Source organism: Lissotriton helveticus, chromosome 6 (genome assembly GCF_964261635.1).
Source record: "Lissotriton helveticus chromosome 6, aLisHel1.1, whole genome shotgun sequence".
Classification (NCBI taxonomy): Eukaryota; Metazoa; Chordata; class Amphibia; order Caudata; family Salamandridae; genus Lissotriton; species Lissotriton helveticus.
The window spans coordinates 4,589,491-4,607,500 of record NC_136067.1 but is presented as its reverse complement, the minus strand read 5'-3'; the positions used below and the strand labels follow the sequence as shown (position 1 = coordinate 4,607,500).

General features: G+C 56.6%; 1 protein-coding gene across 1 annotated transcript in view; it reads left to right on the top strand.

Annotated features, from left to right (window-relative positions):
• PEX6 (peroxisomal biogenesis factor 6) overlaps positions 1 to 15,609 on the top strand; it is a 110,198-nt gene extending 94,589 nt beyond the window's left edge. The window contains exons 16-18 of the mRNA XM_078647236.1: positions 13,622 to 13,761; positions 14,159 to 14,635; positions 14,694 to 15,609. Coding sequence (XP_078503362.1) covers positions 13,622 to 13,761; positions 14,159 to 14,295 — 277 coding nt within the window. The 3' untranslated portion in view covers positions 14,296 to 14,635; positions 14,694 to 15,609. The remainder of the gene's footprint in view (positions 1 to 13,621; positions 13,762 to 14,158; positions 14,636 to 14,693) is intronic.
• The last annotated feature ends 2,401 nt before the right edge of the window (positions 15,610 to 18,010 follow it).

Here is an 18,010-nt window from a genome sequence, read left to right as displayed (position 1 = left end):
CGGAGGAACATTACCCCCCTTTCTTTTAATCCGTGCACCCGAGGGGACATAGGGGACCCAAGGCACGAACGAGCCCGACCTCCTGGAGCCCTGGCTGGGATCCGGGAGGCGAATGGCACCTCATCGGGACTTCCAGGGAAGTTCGGTCATCTGGTCGCCCTATAGGAAAGCATGGCAGGCGACCAGATGGCCGAGGGGATCCGATGGCCGGGCACGAAAGAGGAGCCGTCTGGACACCCTGTGCCCCAACGAAGGAGTCAGCGGGCTCCGCGGCATGGCCGACCGGAGGCCCAGAGCCCCAGCTGGGCCCCAGCTTTGGAGGCTCCAAGGGGCCCCGACAGGCCCTCCGTCCCCGGGGCCCCCAGGCACTTTGACAAGCAGGGGAGGCCTGCCCGGGCACAACGGAACCCCGACCCGGGCCCTTGGCAGTGCAGCAGGCCGGGGGACAGGGCCCAGGGCCCGAGCACCCGACTCGGGGCCCGCCGTGGCCCTTGGATCCAGCCGGGGCTCCCAGGCCTGGAGGCGCAGGGGAAGCCTTCCCCGGGCCTGCCGGACACCGTCCCGGGCACCCTGCTGCGCGGCAGGACCCAGGACAGAGCCCCGGGTGGGGAGGCCACAGTCCCCGGGGCCCTCAGGGGCCCTGGACGGAGTTCCTGAACCCGGTCAAGCACTAGGAGGCTCCCCGGGCACCACGGAACCCTGTCCCGGGCTTTTGGCAGTGCGGCAGGCCGGGGGACAGGGCCAAGGGCCCTAGCACCCGACCCGGGGCCCGGCGCGGCCACTGGACCCAGCCGTGGCTCCGGGGGCGCAGGGGAAGCCTTCCCCGGGCCCTCTGCACCCGTCCCAGGCACCCGGCCACGCTGCAGTCCCAGGGACGGACCCAGGTCTGGGGCGGCATCCTGGCCCGCCTAGCTGCCGGCTGATGACCGCTAGGCCGACAAGGGTCCCAGAGGACCTTGTCCCTAGTAATCCGGAGGAAGGCTACCCCTCTTTCTGGGAACAAGTGCGCACCGCAAGGCTCGGGGGACCCTAGGCGCGAACGTGCCCGACCTCCTGGAGCCCTGGCTGGGATCTGGGAGGCGAATGGCACCTCATCGGGACTTCCAGGGAAGCCCGGCCATCTGGTTGCCCCGTAGGAAAGCATGGCGGACGACCAGATGGCCGAGGGGAGAGGGGCGACCAGATGGCCGGGACCAAAATGATGCCAATTTGCCTGCCCCGAGCCTCCGCGGGAGGGCTCCGGGGGCTGCAGGACTCCAGGGCTCCAGGGAACCAGGGCTCGGGGCTCGGGGCTACAGGACTCCAGGGCTCGGGGGCTGCAGGGCTCCGGGGTTGCAGGGCCCAGGACCCATGGAGCCCTTCCCGGGTACTTTCCCACGCCGCTGGCCGGAGGAGGGAGCCCCGGACGCCTGGGAGGTGTTGCCCGGGAACACAGCCCATCTGGTCCCTGGCAGGGCACCGCTATCCTGGGAGGGTGTCCGGGCATACCATTGTCCCTAGTAATCCGGAGGAAAATTACCCCCCTTTCTTGTAATCTGTGCACTCAAGGTGACAGAGGGGACCCAGGGCGCAAACGTGCCCTACCTCCTGGAGCCCTGCCTGGGATCCGGGAGGCAAATGGCACCTCATCGGGACTTCCAGGGAAGCCCGGCCATCTGGTCGCCCTATAGGAAAGCATTGGTCGCGACCAGATGGCCGAGGCGAGAGGGGCAACCAGATGGCCGGGACCGAAATGACACCAGTCTGTCGGCTCCGAGCCTCTGCGGGGGGGCTCCAGCCTGCCCTTGCAGGGCTCCGGGCATGCAGGGCTCGGGGGCTCCGGGACTGCAGGGCTCTGGGGCTGCAGGGCTCTGGGGCTCGGGAGCTGCGGGGCTCCAGGGTTCCGGGGCTCCAGGGCTCCAGGGCTCGGGAGCTGCGGGGCTCCAGGGTTCCGGGGCTCCAGGGCTCCAGGGCTCCAGGGCTCCAGGGCTGCAGGGCTCCGGGGCTCCAGGGCTGCAGGGCTCCAGGGCTCGGGAGCTGCGGGGCTCCAGGGCTGCAGGGCTCCGGGGCTCCAGGGCTCCGGGGCTCCGGGGCTGCAGGGCTCCAGGGCTCCGGGGCTCCGGGGCTGCAGGGCTCCAGGGCTCCGGGGCTGCAGGGCTCCAGGGCTCCAGGGCTCCAGGGCTCCAGGGCTCCAGGGCTCCAGGGCTCCAGGGCTGCAGGGCTGCAGGGCTGCAGGGCTCCAGGGCTGCAGGGCTCCAGGGCTCCGGGGCTGCAGGGCTCCAGGGCTGCAGGGCTCCGGGGCTGCAGGGCTCCGGGGCTGCAGGGCTCCGGGGCTGCAGGGCTCCGGGGCTGCAGGGCTCCGGGGCTCCGGGGCTCCGGGGCTCCAGGGCTCCAGGGCTCCGGGGCTGCAGGGCTCCGGGGCTGCAGGGCTCCAGGGCTGCAGGGCTGCAGGGCTCCAGGGCTGCAGAGCTCCATGGCTCCGGGGCTCCGGGGCTCCAGGGCTCCATGGCTGCAGGGCTCCGGGGCTCCGGGGCTCCGGGGCTCCAGGGCTCCAGGGCTCCAGGGCTGCAGGGCTCCGGGGCTGCAGGGATGCAGGGCTGCAGGGCTCCGGGGCTGCAGGGCTGCAGGGCTCCGGGGCTGCAGGGCTCAAGGGCTGCAGGGCTCCAGGGCTGCAGGGCTCCGGGGCTCCGGGGCTCCGGGGCTCCGGGGCTCCAGGGCTCCAGGGCTCCGGGGCTCCAGGGCTCCAGGGCTCCAGGGCTGCAGGGCTCCGGGGCTCCGGGGCTCCGGGGCTCCGGGGCTCCGGGGCTGCAGGGCTCCAGGGCTGCAGGGCTCCGGGGCTCCGGGGCTCTGGGGCTCCGGGGCTCTGGGGCTGCAGGGCTCCGGGGCTCCAGGGCTGCAGGGCTCCGGGGCTCCGGGGCTGCAGGGCTCCAAGGCTGCAGGGCTCCAGGGCTGCAGGGCTCCAGGGCTGCAGGGCTCCGGGGCTGCAGGGCTGCAGGGCTCCGGGGCTGCAGGGCTCCGGGGCTGCAGGGCTGCAGGGCTCCGGGGCTGCAGGGCTCCAGGGCTCGGGAGCTGCGGGGCTCCAGGGCTCCGGGGCTGCAGGGCTCCGGGGCTGCAGGGCTCCGGGGCTCCAGGGCTGCAGGGCTCCGGGGCTGCAGGGCTCCGGGGCTGCAGGGCTCCAAGGCTGCAGGGCTCCGGGGCTGCAGGGCTCCGGGGCTGCAGGGCTCCAGGGCTCCAGGGCTCCAGGGCTGCAGGGCTGCAGGGCTCCGGGGCTCCAGGGCTCGGGAGCTGCGGGGCTCCAGGGCTCCGGGGCTGCAGGGCTCCATGGCTCCAGGGCTCCATGGCTGCAGGGCTCCGGGGCTGCAGGGCTCTGGGGCTCCAGGGCTGCAGGGCTCCAGGGCTGCAGGGCTCCGGGGCTGCAGGGCTCCAGGGCTCCAGGGCTCCGGGGCTGCAGGGCTCCAGGGCTCCGGGGCTGCAGGGCTCCAGGGCTCCAGGGCTGCAGGGCTCCAGGGCTGCAGGGCTCCATGGCTCCAGGGCTCCGGGGCTCCAGGGCTGCAGGGCTCCAGGGCTGCAGGGCTGCAGGGCTCCAGGGCTCGGGAGCTGCGGGGCTCCAGGGCTCCAGGGCTCCGGGGCTGCAGGGCTCCGGGGCTCCAGGGCTGCAGGGCTCCAGGGCTCGGGAGCTGCGGGGCTCCAGGGCTCCGGGGCTGCAGGGCTGCAGGGCTCCGGGGCTCCATGGCTCCGGGGCTCCGGGGCTCCGGGGCTGCAGGGCTCCAGGGCTGCAGGGCTCCAGGGCTCCATGGCTGCAGGGCTGCAGGGCTCCGGGGTTGCAGGGTTGCTGGGCCCAGTACCCATGGAGCCCTTCCCGGGTACTTTCCCACGCCGCTGGCCGGAGGAGGGAGCCCTGGACGCCTGGGAGGTGTTGCCCGGGAACACAGCCCATCTGGTCCCCGGCAGGGATCCGCCAGCCCAAGAGGGGTCACAGAGTACCTTGTCCCTAGTAATCCGGAGGAAGGCTACCCCTCTTTCTGGGAACAAGTGCGCACCGCAAGGCTCGGGGGACCCTAGGCGCGAACGTGCCCGACCTCCTGGAGCCCTGGCTGGGTTCTGGGAGGCGAATGGCACCTCATCGGGACTTCCAGGGAAGCCCGGCCATCTGGTTGCCCCGTAGGAAAGCATGGCGGACGACCAGATGGCCGAGGGGAGAGGGGCGACCAGATGGCCGGGACCAAAATGATGCCAATTTGCCTGCCCCGAGCCTCCGCGGGAGGGCTCCGGGGGCTGCAGGACTCCAGGGCTCCAGGGAACCAGGGCTCGGGGCTCGGGGGCTACAGGACTCCAGGGCTCGGGGGCTACAGGGCTCCGGGGTTGCAGGGCCCAGGACCCATGGAGCCCTTCCCGGGTACTTTCCCACGCCGCTGGCCGGAGGAGGGAGCCCCGGACGCCTGGGAGGTGTTGCCCGGGAACACAGCCCATCTGGTCCCTGGCAGGCCACCGCTATCCTGGGAGGGTGTCCGGGCATACCATTGTCCCTAGTAATCCGGAGGAAAATTACCCCCCTTTCTTGTAATTTGTGCACTCAAGGTGACAGAGGGGACCCAGGGCGCAAACGTGCCCTTCCTCCTGGAGCCCTGCCTGGGATCCGGGAGGCAAATGGCACCTCATCGGGACTTCCAGGGAAGCCCGGCCATCTGGTCGCCCTATAGGAAAGCATTGGTCGCGACCAGATGGCCGAGGCGAGAGGGGCAACCAGATGGCCGGGACCGAAATGACGCCAATCTGCCGGCTCCGAGCCTCTGCGGGGGGGCTCCAGCCTGCCCTTGCAGGGCTCCGGGCATGCAGGGCTCGGGGGCTCCGGGACTGCAGGGCTCTGGGGCTGCAGGGCTGCAGGGCTCTGGGGCTCCGGGGCTCCAGGGCTCGGGGACTGCAGGGCTCGGGCTGCAGGGCTCCGGGGCTCCGGGGCTCCGGGGCTCCAGGGCTCGGGGACTGCAGGGCTCGGGCTGCAGGGCTCCGGGGCTCTGTGGCTGCAGGGCTCCCGGGCTCCAACCAGGCCGGGGAGATCAGGGAGTCTGCCCAGGCACGAGGGACCCCTGGCAGGGCACACGGACCCCCAGGACGCGCCCCCGTTTTCCACATTTTTTTTTTTTCACTACGCGTAGTGGCACTACGCCCAGCCCTACTATAGGCCCATCAGGCAGTGCCAGGAAGGCTGGTCTGACGGGTCAGTGTGTGGGCTGTTTTTACTGTGATTTCTCGGATATTAATACAAACATTGTCTGCAGAAAGTACAAATCCACGCTCTCTTCCATACCTTGCAACGCGTTTTCACAAGTTCAAAACTACCCCAATTTTGTAAACATCTGCCTTTTTTTAGGTATTTAATTCAGTTATGGGATCACTTTAATTTTGCTACCTGAGCCTATTTCCCGCTCTAGTCGGACCCCATATAAGCATGATAGAAACCCGGAACAAACCTCTAGTTCCACCTTGACATGACCTGGTTGTAAGTAATAGGCTTGTGCACTCTGTGCATCTCTAGTGACCTCCAAAGGTGTACGTTGAAAGATCTCTTACTTTAAGAGGGACCTGCTCCGTGTCATGGCAGTACCACACTGCGTATATGGGCCGGAAAGGGCGGCAGTGTGAAGAGCAGCTCCCGTGACTTTCCTTACTTAGGTCTTGCCTGAGACAGCTTTAGCTTTACCACTGACTATTGTTTTTACCTTTTTACCACATTTCATAATAATGTTCAGCCGCGGAGGAGCTTCTGGCCCGCAGGCTTCTTCCATTGGCCTGGTAGATTGTAACTCATGTTTCTCTCCCGCCCACTGGCTTTGGGTCAGCCCACCGTTTCTATTGGCTCCCTGTACTTTGCCTCTTCCCGTTGTTGACGTGCGCCTCTCAAGTAGTTCCTTTCCTGACGCTGGATTGTGGTGAGGCCGGATGTTAAACCGATACATTGTCTGTCGGGAAACCCGTTGTCATCAGCAGCGGACATGTTTAAATTACTTGAACGACCTTGTTTGTGCGAGCCCTGAGAGCGTGCCTTGACTCTCGCTTTCCCTTCAAGTGCCCGAGCCACCAATGTGATAAGTCTACAGAACGCTAATTTACGGATAAAAAAATTACCGTAACCCCTTTGTGTTACTTTTCAAATGAACTGCAGCACAGTTTAGTCCTAAGCCAGCTGTCTTGGCATCAGTGTTTACGTGCAGGGGAGGAAGGGGGGGTTAAGGGGGGCTGCACTTCCTACAGTCCCCCCACCTACTTTTAATGGACACAAGGCAGAGGTGATTTGTATTTTGTTTATTTTATTATGGTTATTGAGAGACAAATAAACCGAATTTAACAACAGAATCCAAAGCGAGGCGTATCGTGAGGGCCCCTGGACAGGATTATCAATCCCCAAGAGCTGACGTTCTTCTACATCAAGAAGATGCGATGGGAGCCTCCGAGGCCCCTCAACGCAGAGTCCTCCTGGGCAGTCGGCCACCGCCAGCCGGCGTGCCGCATACATGCAGACCTGACCCACCGCCGACGCCCAAGCAGTCCAGCGCACCTCAGTTCACTCAGAATCCCCCCTCTGGGACCCAGTGCTTTAGTCCGGCTCAGTCAGCAGGAACATTTGTATAGGGTCCCACATTTCTATTACCTGGACAACGATGGAAGCATTAAAGCGCACAGATCGAATTGTTCATTGCAATATGTTGGTGCGTTGATCCAGGGCTTATGTTTCGGAGCTGGTCTTCCACCCCAGCAGGAGGCCACAGATCTACTCCCCTGCAGAAGCGCCAGGCAGTATGGCGGCGGTAGGATGCCAGGATGTTCCATCCCAGCACAGCTACCCTCAGATCCCTAGGCGCATCACAGGTTACCCTAGTAGCGAGTGTCGTCAGAACCTTCCCCAGTATTCATAGTTAGCCGGGCAGGACCACGCCAGGGGCAAAATGTTAGCATCTGGCTGGCCACACCTATCACAGTGCACAGCCCCCCGGAGACCAGATTTATGGAGGCCCATGGGAGTGTGCTAGGCCTGTTGTAGAATTCCGTAGTGTGTAATACAGAACCTGCTGCTCGAGGATATCATACCAGGATGGGCACAGCCAGGGCTTGAAATGGAAACATAGAAGTGCAGGTACTCTGTACCTGAGTACCTGTTTGTTCCAGAGAAGTGTCGGCACTCTCCAATGAAACCTATAACGTCCCTCGAAGTGCCGGCACTCTCCAATGAAATCTGTTTCATCTCTCTTGAAAAGTGCTAGTACTCTCCCTCTCAAAATAAAAAAGTGCCTGTACGTGGTACTGGACAGGCCTGTCCCATTTCAAGCACACAGCAAAAAAAAAAAATTTTCACTGGAATCTCAAAACACATCTCCTCTCCCATCTCATACATACGGAATGCACTGGCATTGGCGCATCTTTAAGTACGGCTCTGTATAATTTAGAAATCGATTGTGTCGTTGAGGAGGCCCCGCAGGCCACTGGCTCTGCAGGGAACTCCGGCCGTAGTGCACAGAGTGCCCTCTTAAATCGGTAATTAATAAAAGTATCCTAGCGGGGTGTGCTGTGCAGCAAAGGTCCCTTCTGCGCATCAGGGAAATGGCCTTTGTTTCGTGCATGGCGGGGATTTGCGGATGATTATGGAGCAGGAGGGGGTAGATATAGTACCGTAGGCCCTGAAACCTGCTCAGTTCAGTCCATGCCGTTGTGTGCAGTTAGCCGTGAACATGCTTAGTACATATCCTTGAGGTGCGCAGCCAAGAAGTGCTCTGAGCGGTGTAGGTGCCAACTCATCTGCCTCAACCACAGCGTGGGGGATGGACGTCCTCAGCCGTACCAGTACCAGGTCAGGAGCCTCAAACCCTCCCCGGCCAAAAGACAGTGTTAATTGTATCTCACCCAATATGGGGCGGCTTATCATTGGCCCAGGTTAGATTTATGAACTGGGAGCAGATGTGACGGAGAAGGCTTTTTGGGAAAGGCAGACAGATATTAAGGAACAAGTAGGGCAGCTTAGGCATGAACACCATTTTAACGAATCCTATTTTAGCTGCCAGCATCAGAGGGAGAGTCATCCAGCCGGAAAACAGGTCCGCAATCTATCTCACTGTTCGGCCATAGTTGTCTCGGCTCACCGCATCCATGTCCTGACTAACCTACAACCCTAGATATTTCTCCGAAACCTCGAACCACTCTAAAGAGAAATCTGGGGTATCTTGCTGCACCCCCTCCAATAGGGGAAAGATTAAGGATTTGTCCCAATTAATAGTGACCACTTGATAACCGCCCAAATGTAATGTAATGTAAACAGATATTTATACCGCGCGACTATCGCTCCAAGGAGCATCTTGGCTCCTGTGCTGACCAGGAGGATCTCAACACTGGTCAGGCTGCTTTCCGTAGTCAAACCACGATGTTCATACTAGTGCTCTGGCGCAGGTGTCAGGGAGATTAAAAATCCAGGTTTTCAGTGCCTTTCGGAACTCAGATTCCCGTTCTATGGCACGGAGAAATGGGGGGAGTTTATTCCAGGCCTTAGATCCTAGGACTGGCAAGGCTTTGCCGCCTCTCGAACTGAGTCTGAAAGTCGGGACAGTCAGCAGGTTACCTACGGCAGAACCTCCTTTGTATATACTTTGGTCCTTGAGTTGAAAGGCCCTAAAGGTGATTAACAGGACCTTAAAAAAGGACCCGTTTAACCACTGGTACTCTCACAGAATTTTAAGGCAAGTACCTGGATTCAGCAAGTATGAGGTCATATCCGTGTAAAGCGATATCAGGATGGGGTGGAGCGTGTAGCAAACTGGCGCAATCTGGCCACTAAGGTCTCCAGAGCTAAGGTAAATAAAATTGGTAAGAGAGGGCATCCCTGCCTAGTGCCTCTGGAGATCACCAGGGGATCAGAGCTGCATTCATTCATTCTTATACCTGTGGTTTAGAGCTATAACCGAGGCGGACCCAGGTAAAAAGGTTTCTGGTATGCCCATTTGCGAAAGGATAGGGAAGAGTTAATCCCATTCCACTGAATCAAATGCCCGGATGCGTCCAAAAGCACTGCAACCGTGAAGAGCTCCGGGCCGTGCTCTTGAATCAGGGAAAAGACTTTGCGGATATTGTGCGACTGTGGTCTATAGAGCGGCCTGGAATGAACCCTGATGGATCCGGACGGATCATGTTAGGAAGGAGCAGCTTCATCCTGTTTGCGATTAGCTTACGCAGTATTTTTGTGCCACAATTGAGGAGGGACAATGGACAGTAAGAATCTCAGTATTGTACCAGTTTGCCCAGTTTCAGGTGGGTCTACAAAATGGCCTTCCAAATCGAGGGAGGAAGTACTCGGCGAGTGCGAACCTCCTCAAACATACTCAGGAGGTGTGGGATACGGATATCTCTATATGGTTTATAAAACTCCACTTGTGAGTGGCCTATTTATCACTTTGCTCACTTCATCATGCGTGAAAGGTTGCACTTGGAATTGGTGCTGGATGTCACCAAGCCACACCGTAGGGTCATCCAAGTAGGCGCCTATTCGCTCAGGGGTTCGCGATCCCCTAGAAATAGAGCCTGGAATAATAAGAGTGGAATACACGTAAAATTGTAGGCGTACTGTCGCGTTCAACCCCTTTTTCTTCAGTAGTAGACATTATGGTGTTGGCAGCACATGGGTATTTATTCATGTTTGCTAGTGATCTTCCTGGGAGCTCCCCCTCTCCAAAGGCCCAGGCTCAAGCATACTTTTCACAAAATGTAGCTTCTCTGTTGGCTACTTACATGTATTGGGTAAGTTTATGATGCTCGTCTGAAGCCGAACACTATGTCCCACTTGTAACTGTCGCTCCTGGGCCGTCAGTTCGAGTTCCAGTCGGGCCAAGGGTGCTCTTAGATCCCTGTGAATGCCACCTAATTTTGAAATACAGACACCCTGAATGGTGGCCTTAAAGGCCTTCCATATGGTTCCCATCTCTTTAACGGACCCCAAATTAAGTTGAAAATATTCAGCGATGGCTGCCTGAATCTCGCACATGACCGCGTCATCAAGAGGGCCTTGGCGTTTACTTGCCATTGTGTCCCTCCCATTAACAGCCCTGGGATCTGTAGGGTCAACAGCACAGGGTAATGGTCAGACAGCGCATGAACCAGGTGACGAACAATTATTACCCATGTCTTAACACCTCTTGTCAGTAGTCTATCCGGGACCAGGAGATATGCGCAGTGGAGTAATGTGTGCCTTTGGGCCACTGTGGGTTATGGCACCGCTTTATATCCACTAACGCATGACCGATTTTAATGGCACACAAGTGCCTGGAGGACAATGTGCCTCATGTGGTTTGCATGTGCTCTATCAATGTGCTATCATTGTGGTCTTGAACGGTGCAATTAAAGTCCCAGCTCCACAGTATGGTGTACAGTGGCCAATACCCCGCTCCAGAGAGTATCAAAGAATCATGGCTCGCCAGTATTAGGGCCATGGCAGTTAACAAACATGACAGGTGTCCGGCCCCTCGTTCCCCTCAGTATGACATACTGTTCCTGACGTTCGCAAAATGAGCCTATCATGCTGAAGGGGCTGCCCTTATTTATAACTATAGCTACCCCCCTAGTATAGGATGCATAAGAGGATTTACAGCTGGATGCCAACAATTGCTTTAGAAACGGGAGGTCCGAATGCGGGCTAATGTGTCTCCTGCAGCAACGCCACGGAGACACCATGTATACCTATCTATGCTTGCAGCCGTTGTTCCTAGTGCCTACTTCCCAGGACCCTAAAGTTTAAGGTTGGGCATGAGTTAGTTACAATGTGGTCAGTGTCTGTTGTAGGCATAATGTAAGGGAAGCCAGAAGATGTTCGCTAAGCTGTGTGCAGACATTAAGGAAATTGTAGCGCTGACTGTAGTGTCCTGTCTGCCGCTGTCCAGTAAAGCCAATCCTACGCCATAACCAAAGAAGAAACCTACTCTCTCCCAATCCACCCACACTGATGGCCCACCCCATCAGGACAGGACCTCTGAGCATTCTCTGTACAATCAAAAACATTCTCCTTAAATGAGAGCACACTCTGAACCAAGAAAGGTTACTAACAAGGTATGAAGGGGTAGCTCCCATTGGGGACGTTGGGTAAACCAGCCAGTGCGCCCACAATGATGGTTTGCAGGTGCCCGGGGTATCCTTGAGTTCAAACACCTATGAAGAGGCAATGGATGTAAGTACATGATGCGACACCAGGGCGGAGGCGCCCAGGCATCCTCCGGGCTGTCCTGACTTCGGTTCACCGTGGGAGGGGTAGGTGCTGAGATGCCTGCCACCAGCGACCTTTGAGGAACTCCTCACTCGCTGCTGGCCCCACCTGGACAGCTCGTGAGGCCTTCAGGAGAAATCACAACGGTTCCCAGGAGGTCCTTCGCATGGAACCATTTCTGGACGACACTACACAGGTCGTATACCGGGGTACTCTTAGTTAAGAGGATTCCAGCAATCATATGAGCACTAAGGTCCTGACGAATTGCCCTTATGGCAAGAAACATGTCGACCGCATTCACATCAAGGGTTCAATAAGGATTGGTCCCATTGCCCATCACTCCTTAATACCCCTTATTTTTAATAAAGCAGCGAGCCTGACCATTAAAATATTGCCCAATGGACTCGACTGACTTTTTTTAGACACACACACCCCCATGCTCACTATTGCACTTTATAGGCCCCTCACACACACACACCCGTTGGCTCGGAATAAAAGATCTCCACTAAAGTGCAGCTCCCCTTGCTGCCCGACGGGCATTGCACCGCCAGCCTGCCGTAGGAGCAGGATACCGATGATGACGCTGGACGGCCATCGGCTGGGACAACAGTTGTTGTCCTGTCGGTAACCTGTGTGAGGTATCCTTATATTCTGAAAAGGGTCTACACCATGCACTTATCCCTTCATAACTACTGAGAGAAAAGACTAACTGAGCTAAACCACTAGCTCCCACTGGGGAACTCTGTACAATACTCTTTGTTTGCTGTTGCCTAGGACGAATACATTGGACCCCCTTAAAAATCGTCCACTTTTATTCCCCTTGTTTGATACCCATCCTCCTGGGTGGTGTCAAGAGTTGTGCTGAGTTTCTCCTGACTGGGCTTGAGCAGTTGCACCGTGGAAGCTTTTTAATGAACTCTGATGCCTCCTTGGGAGTCTGGAAGACTTGGTGTTTACCGCCATGTAGGATGCACAAGCAGGCTGGGCATAACATAGCAGATTGGGTGTTTGCCTTTAGTCGCTGCTGTTTAAGTTGCAGGAATCTCCTCCTGGCTTTTTGTATGGCCACGGTGAAGGCCGGGTACAATGAGACCTGGTTGCCATCAAAAGTGATTTTTCCCTCTTGCCAACCGAGGTGCTGTGTTGCGGAAATTCAATAAGCATGTTATGATGGGGCGGGCGGAGGAAGCAGGGAGATATCTGGCAGCCAAGGATCTGCGTGCCGTCTCAACCACCAAACGACGCAAGAAGGCTTCATGCCGGAACATCGCCAGCAGCATCTCCTCTACGTAATCTTCTGTGTGGCCGGTATTAGCTGATTCCGGCACACCTAACATGCAGATGTTGTTACACTGGGATCAATCTTCAAAATCTTCTTTTTTGACTGTGATGATTTGCAGAACTTACTCCATATTCTGCATTGTCTCTCCCCTGGCCACCATGCCATCTTTCGCTGACAATATTCTGCGTTTTGCTTCTTGAGGCAGACTTCGTTCTTGTTAAGGGTTTTTTTTTGTAATGGAGTCTATACAGACGTTTAGGGTATCCATTTTAGAATCCGTAGACGCCAGGCTTTTCTGCATTGCCGCGTAGCAAGACCTTCAGTTCTGCCCCATCCCGGCTGAGTCTGAGGCTGCCTTCCAGGAGTGCCCACTGCATCGTTGGAAGACTACTGCCTAGGGCACCTGCTGGGCTCGAGGGGGGGGGGGGGAGACTACTTATTATCAGTTTTCCCCATGATCACACTCCACGCATCTGCCGTCGCTCCACAAATGGCTCTGTTTGGGGCATGCCGTTGACTTGGGCGCTTGGTTTCTCCAACCGCCTGAGACCGTATCAAGGCGCCGGAAGTTGGCCTCAAGTCATGTGGATAAGTTGAGACGGGGCAGATCGCTGGCCAGATGCAGTGTTTTTAGGGCTCCTCAGGGACTCAACTGGTCGCGCCTTGTCCCCCAGGGCCCAGACTCGCCCCACGGGGAGAACCTGAGCAGACCAAGCTCTCCTGGGCACTGCTCTCTTCTTTCCCTTTGTAGAGCTGCAGCGCAGGATGGACTCACCCCCAAAGTGCCAGCGGAGGACATGCTTGCAGTGTCCAGTGGGTCGCCCGGGGTGATATTTGTGCCTTCCCCGGAGGAGTGCACTCCGCTGTGCACAGGGGGACCACGACACTCCAGATGCACCGCCTGTAGTGAGAGCCCCGTCTTACCCCGTCACACCTGCTACTCGTGATGACCCCTCCTCCGTCTCTGCTTGGTCCCCAATCCATCCACCATTGATCGCTGCTGCTCAGTCCAGCTAAGCTCCCCCAATACTGCATGGTTTGAGCTTTGTCTGTTTGTTGGCTCCCCTTCTCTCTCTCCTCTCTCACTTTTCCTCCTCCTCTCTTACATCTGATGTCTCCTTCCTCGGCAGGTTTAAGCTGGACCCATCTGTGAACCTCTCTGTGGTTCTTGAAAAGTGTCCTCCACGGTTGACTGGAGCAGATCTCTACGCTCTCTGTTCGGATGCCATGATGTCTGCCATCAAGCGGAAGGTGTCGCTGCTGGAGGAAGGTATGAGCTGCTCTTCATTGCTGGTGCGTTGATCACCTTACACCGGGTGTCCGCAGGTTTCAGGGTGGATTTTATAAGGCCGACTTCCTACAGTGCTGCTTCTTGCCTCGCTGATGGAACTTCACTTCAGTGATGGACGATCGCTGATGGCCTAGTGTGTACAAAGTGCTCTGATCAGTGACTGTTTCGTAGGCACCTTTCTGGCCGTAGATTCCCATATCACGACCCCGCTCAGGTCCCTGGGAAGCGGCTCTGAGATCCTGGTGAGCCCGAGTGTGGTCTGCTGCTTCCTGGGCTCTGAGGGACATTCTTGCTCGACTGTCTGCCTTGTTTCTGCACTTGCACCCTCCTCATAGCAGATGAAGGTTAATGGCCCCATCTCCCTTTTCTTCTTCAGGGTCGGACGCTGAGACGCTGGAGCTGGTTTTGACGATGGAGGATTTCGTACAAGCAGCCGAGCAACTCCAGCCATCCGTGTCGGAGCAGGAACTGCTGCAGTACAGGCGCATCCAGCAGAAGTTTGCATCGGGGTAGCTGCTCAGGAGCTGGAAGGGCAGGACCGCTGGACTCTAGTGCGGCCTTCCGAGGATGGACACAAGCACTGTGGAGATCTGCTCTCCTCCGGCTCTGACGCTGGGTCCAGCCTCAGCCTGAGCCTGGGCTTTGCCAGATCCTCTGTTGCTGTGTCAGGAAGCCCAGCACCCCCTCTCTTCAGTCACCGGCTGGTGCCAACATGCACTGGTGGTGAGCTAGGGCCCCTCTCCGACACCCCTGAGTTAACGACTGGTTAGAGCATGCACTGGCACTGAGCTAAGGCCCCTCCGACACCCCTGAGTCAGCGACTGGATACAACATGCACTGGTGCTGAGCTAGGGCCCCTCTGACACCCCTGAGTCACCAACTGGATACAACATGCACTGGTGCTGAGCTAGGGCCCCTCCGACACCCCTCAGTTAGCGACTGGATACAACATGCACTGGTGCTGAGCTAGGGCCCCTCCCACATCCCTGAGTCAATGACTGGATACAACATGCATTGGTGCTGAGCTTGGGCCCATTGCCTTCTAAGAGCCCAGCGCGGCTCCCTGTCTTTGCTGGAAATGTGCAGTGAGCGCGTCCCCTCTCCACCCTTACTGACTGAAGGGAGCCTCTCTCTGTGCTTGGAGACAGATGCCAGAGCTCATTAGCCCTGTGAAAAGCAGCTCCTGTCCTCTCTGAGCTCAGTGACGGATGCCCGCCTCTGTTGATGCTGTTCCAGTGAGTCCTCCCATCTGCATTCACTGGCCTTCATCCAGTCTGCCCCAGAGCTGTGCCAGTGACTGCCTTTGGCCAGGGTCACCTCCCATCACTGTTGGATCAGTGACCGGTCCCAGCCTACACTGGTTGAGTGGCAGCTGGCTCAATCCAGCCCCTGTCCTCTATTGACCGGTGTCCTGGTGTGCCGATAGGCTTCCCAGAATTCATTGCTGCCTTCTAGTCTGTCACTGCACTGTCCCTGACTCAGGGACCATACATTCCCTGCTGCAGAAATCCAGGAGTCGCCTTCCTGGTCGAAGGGTCCAGTCTCACCCTCAGAGTCGTGAAGCATTTCCACAGTTACCACCAGAGTCTTGATGCATTTTCCCAGAATGCCTCTGGTTGTACCAAAACTGCCTGTGTCCCTTCTGTCCAGAGACGTCACTGCTCCAGTCTTTCAAACCAGCTGCATTGGTGGCTCTGAGACTACAAATGTGTGTTTAAACCGGTCTGACACCATTGAACTCTTTTGACCATGCACTTTTGAGACAGTGAGGAGCTCGTCTGTTCAAACTGTGAAATTATTTTGTGAAATAAAATATTTTATTCTGTTTGTGTGACCCCTCTTGTGAGTGAAACGTCCCCCATCCGCCCTCCTTCAGACCAGCAGACGCAGCCAGTATTCTGGAAGAGGTCTGATGCCTGCTTGTACTCTGTACCTCACACACAGTGTAACTGTGCAGGACTTGGCAGGGGGCTCACAGTTTGACTGAAGGGAGGCGGGTTCACATAGAGTGACTGTGCAGATGTGCAAGGACCCCTGATGGAATTTCAGTCTGCCTGTGCAGTGCAGGCACTGTACTGGGGGGGGGGCAGACTTCCTCTCTAGTGCAGGGGTTGTAATGACAACCATTATGTTGTATTATCTTTTAAGTTATGGTATGTTTTATGTTATGTTTATTTGTAGGGCGCGACTAATGATCTGTGATGGTATCCAAGCACTTCAGCCGGTGAGTGGGTGGATATCCCCCCCAGAGTTATTCGAAAACCCAAACCTTTAGCATCTTGCGGAACTCGAGCATTGAAGAGAAAGCTCTAAAGTGCTGAGGGAGGTTGTCCCATGTTTTGGGTGTGATGTAGGAGAATGAGCGACCTCCTGCTCTGGTTTTGTGAATGCGCGGTTTAAATGCAAGCGAGAGTGAGGTAGAGCATAGGTGAAAGCGAATAAAGCAGTTCAGACTTGTTGTTCCAATGTTGTGTAGGACTTTGTATGTGTGAGTGAGGAGTTTGAATTGGCTGCATTTGTGTATGTGGAGCCAGTGAAGCTCTTTGAGGTGAGATGCAATGTGTGTGCAGCCTGGGAGGTCTAGTATGAGCCTAGAGGTGCATTCTGGATAGTTCGCAGTCTTTATAGGAGTCGATCAGAGATTCCGGTGTAGTGTGTGTTGCCGTAGTCGAGCCTGCTTGTGATGAGTGCTTGGGTGATGGTCGTCTGGTGTTCTGTAGCAGCCACTTGAATATCTTGCGTAGCATGCGTAGGATGCGTTGACTTTCACTGTCATGGAGAGTTTATTGTCTACGATGATCCCTAGATTTTGTCATATGGTTCATACTTTATCAGTAAAATGTTATGCTTCTTGGACAACATAAAATCAAAACTGTGCGAACAGAGTCCACGCACACCATAAGGCTTGGTTGGCTGTAGTCCTGGCTAGCTTAGGGTGCACCATCTGTAGCCCTACTAGGCCTGGGCAGAGTTACGAAGTGCCTAAGAAACTCTGCCACGCTCCGCAGAGCTCCATGAGCCGCAGAGTGTGGTAAGCCACGCTGCTCGCACTAATTTTTAGTGCCGGGAGTTTGTCCTACGCTGTAAAATCCCCGTGAGCGGCACTGCGCGTTGTGCCAGAGCGCACTGCTTCTTTCTGCCGTTCGAGTAGACATTCTACTTGAGCAGAAGCTTTCTAACGCGAGCGGCAGATTTCTCAATGCAAGCTCTGTGTTTAGAAATATCGCCGGGAGGAGGCCTAGAATGCAATTTTTCTCACTGGTGCTCACCAACTTAATGTTGGCGAGCCGCGCAACAGAAAAAACTTTGCTTTTTTTTGCCCACTCCGTGTAGACTAAAGAACTCTGCAAAGTAACAGGTGGAATGTGCAGCCTCAGAACATGACAACCCTGACGCCCCAAGGAAATTGTGGAAAAAGATCTAGATCCCTTTTGTTTGATAAGTCATGCATGCCCAAAGAGAGACACAAGAAATACTCAAATTGGCATTTCAAATATTTATTGAAGCAGTAAGATTCTTATTTAAAATACGTGTGCCGCAATTATCAATAGAAGGAAATAAAACAGGAATCGACATCACAAGAATGGTAAAGAAAAGGAACAGTTCAACCATTGTGCTGTTACGAGGATTATATTCTTGCACCTAGCTCTCCTTGTCCTAGTGTGGCTAGGATGGGTGAGTCTCCCAGAATCCCTGAGGGGGATCTAACTCCTCAGTTACCTGTGGGTTCGCTTCATCTGGGAGCCCATCTTGGTGTAGAGCTGGACACAATTCTTCTCGGGGATGAAAAGGATTTAGCTGGGCTGGACATCTGGCATATGGCGACCTCCACAGTGTCGGCGAAATACTCCTTTCACTAATTAAAGGAGTGATTTTGTTTTTATCATAAACCTGACCTGTGTTGCCGTGCCAAAGCCCCAGTCGATCCACCATTATTTATTCTATCTTTTCAGAGCTGTCGCCGACAATAACAAACGTCAACATTTTGTGCAGTGAACTTAGGCCTCGTACAGAATGTTCAACCCTCTGATAATATGAATACGAAGAAGTGTGAATGTAAGCATCCCCTGCGCTCTGTGAATGAACTCCCCTAGTGTGTGCCGCTCATGTTAACAGGCTTCGAGCTTGTCCGCACCATTCCTGGCACTCTCTGAATGAACTACTCTAGTGTGTTGCGCTCATCATGCGCACTGAGCGTGTCCACGCCATCCCTGGCACACTCTGAATT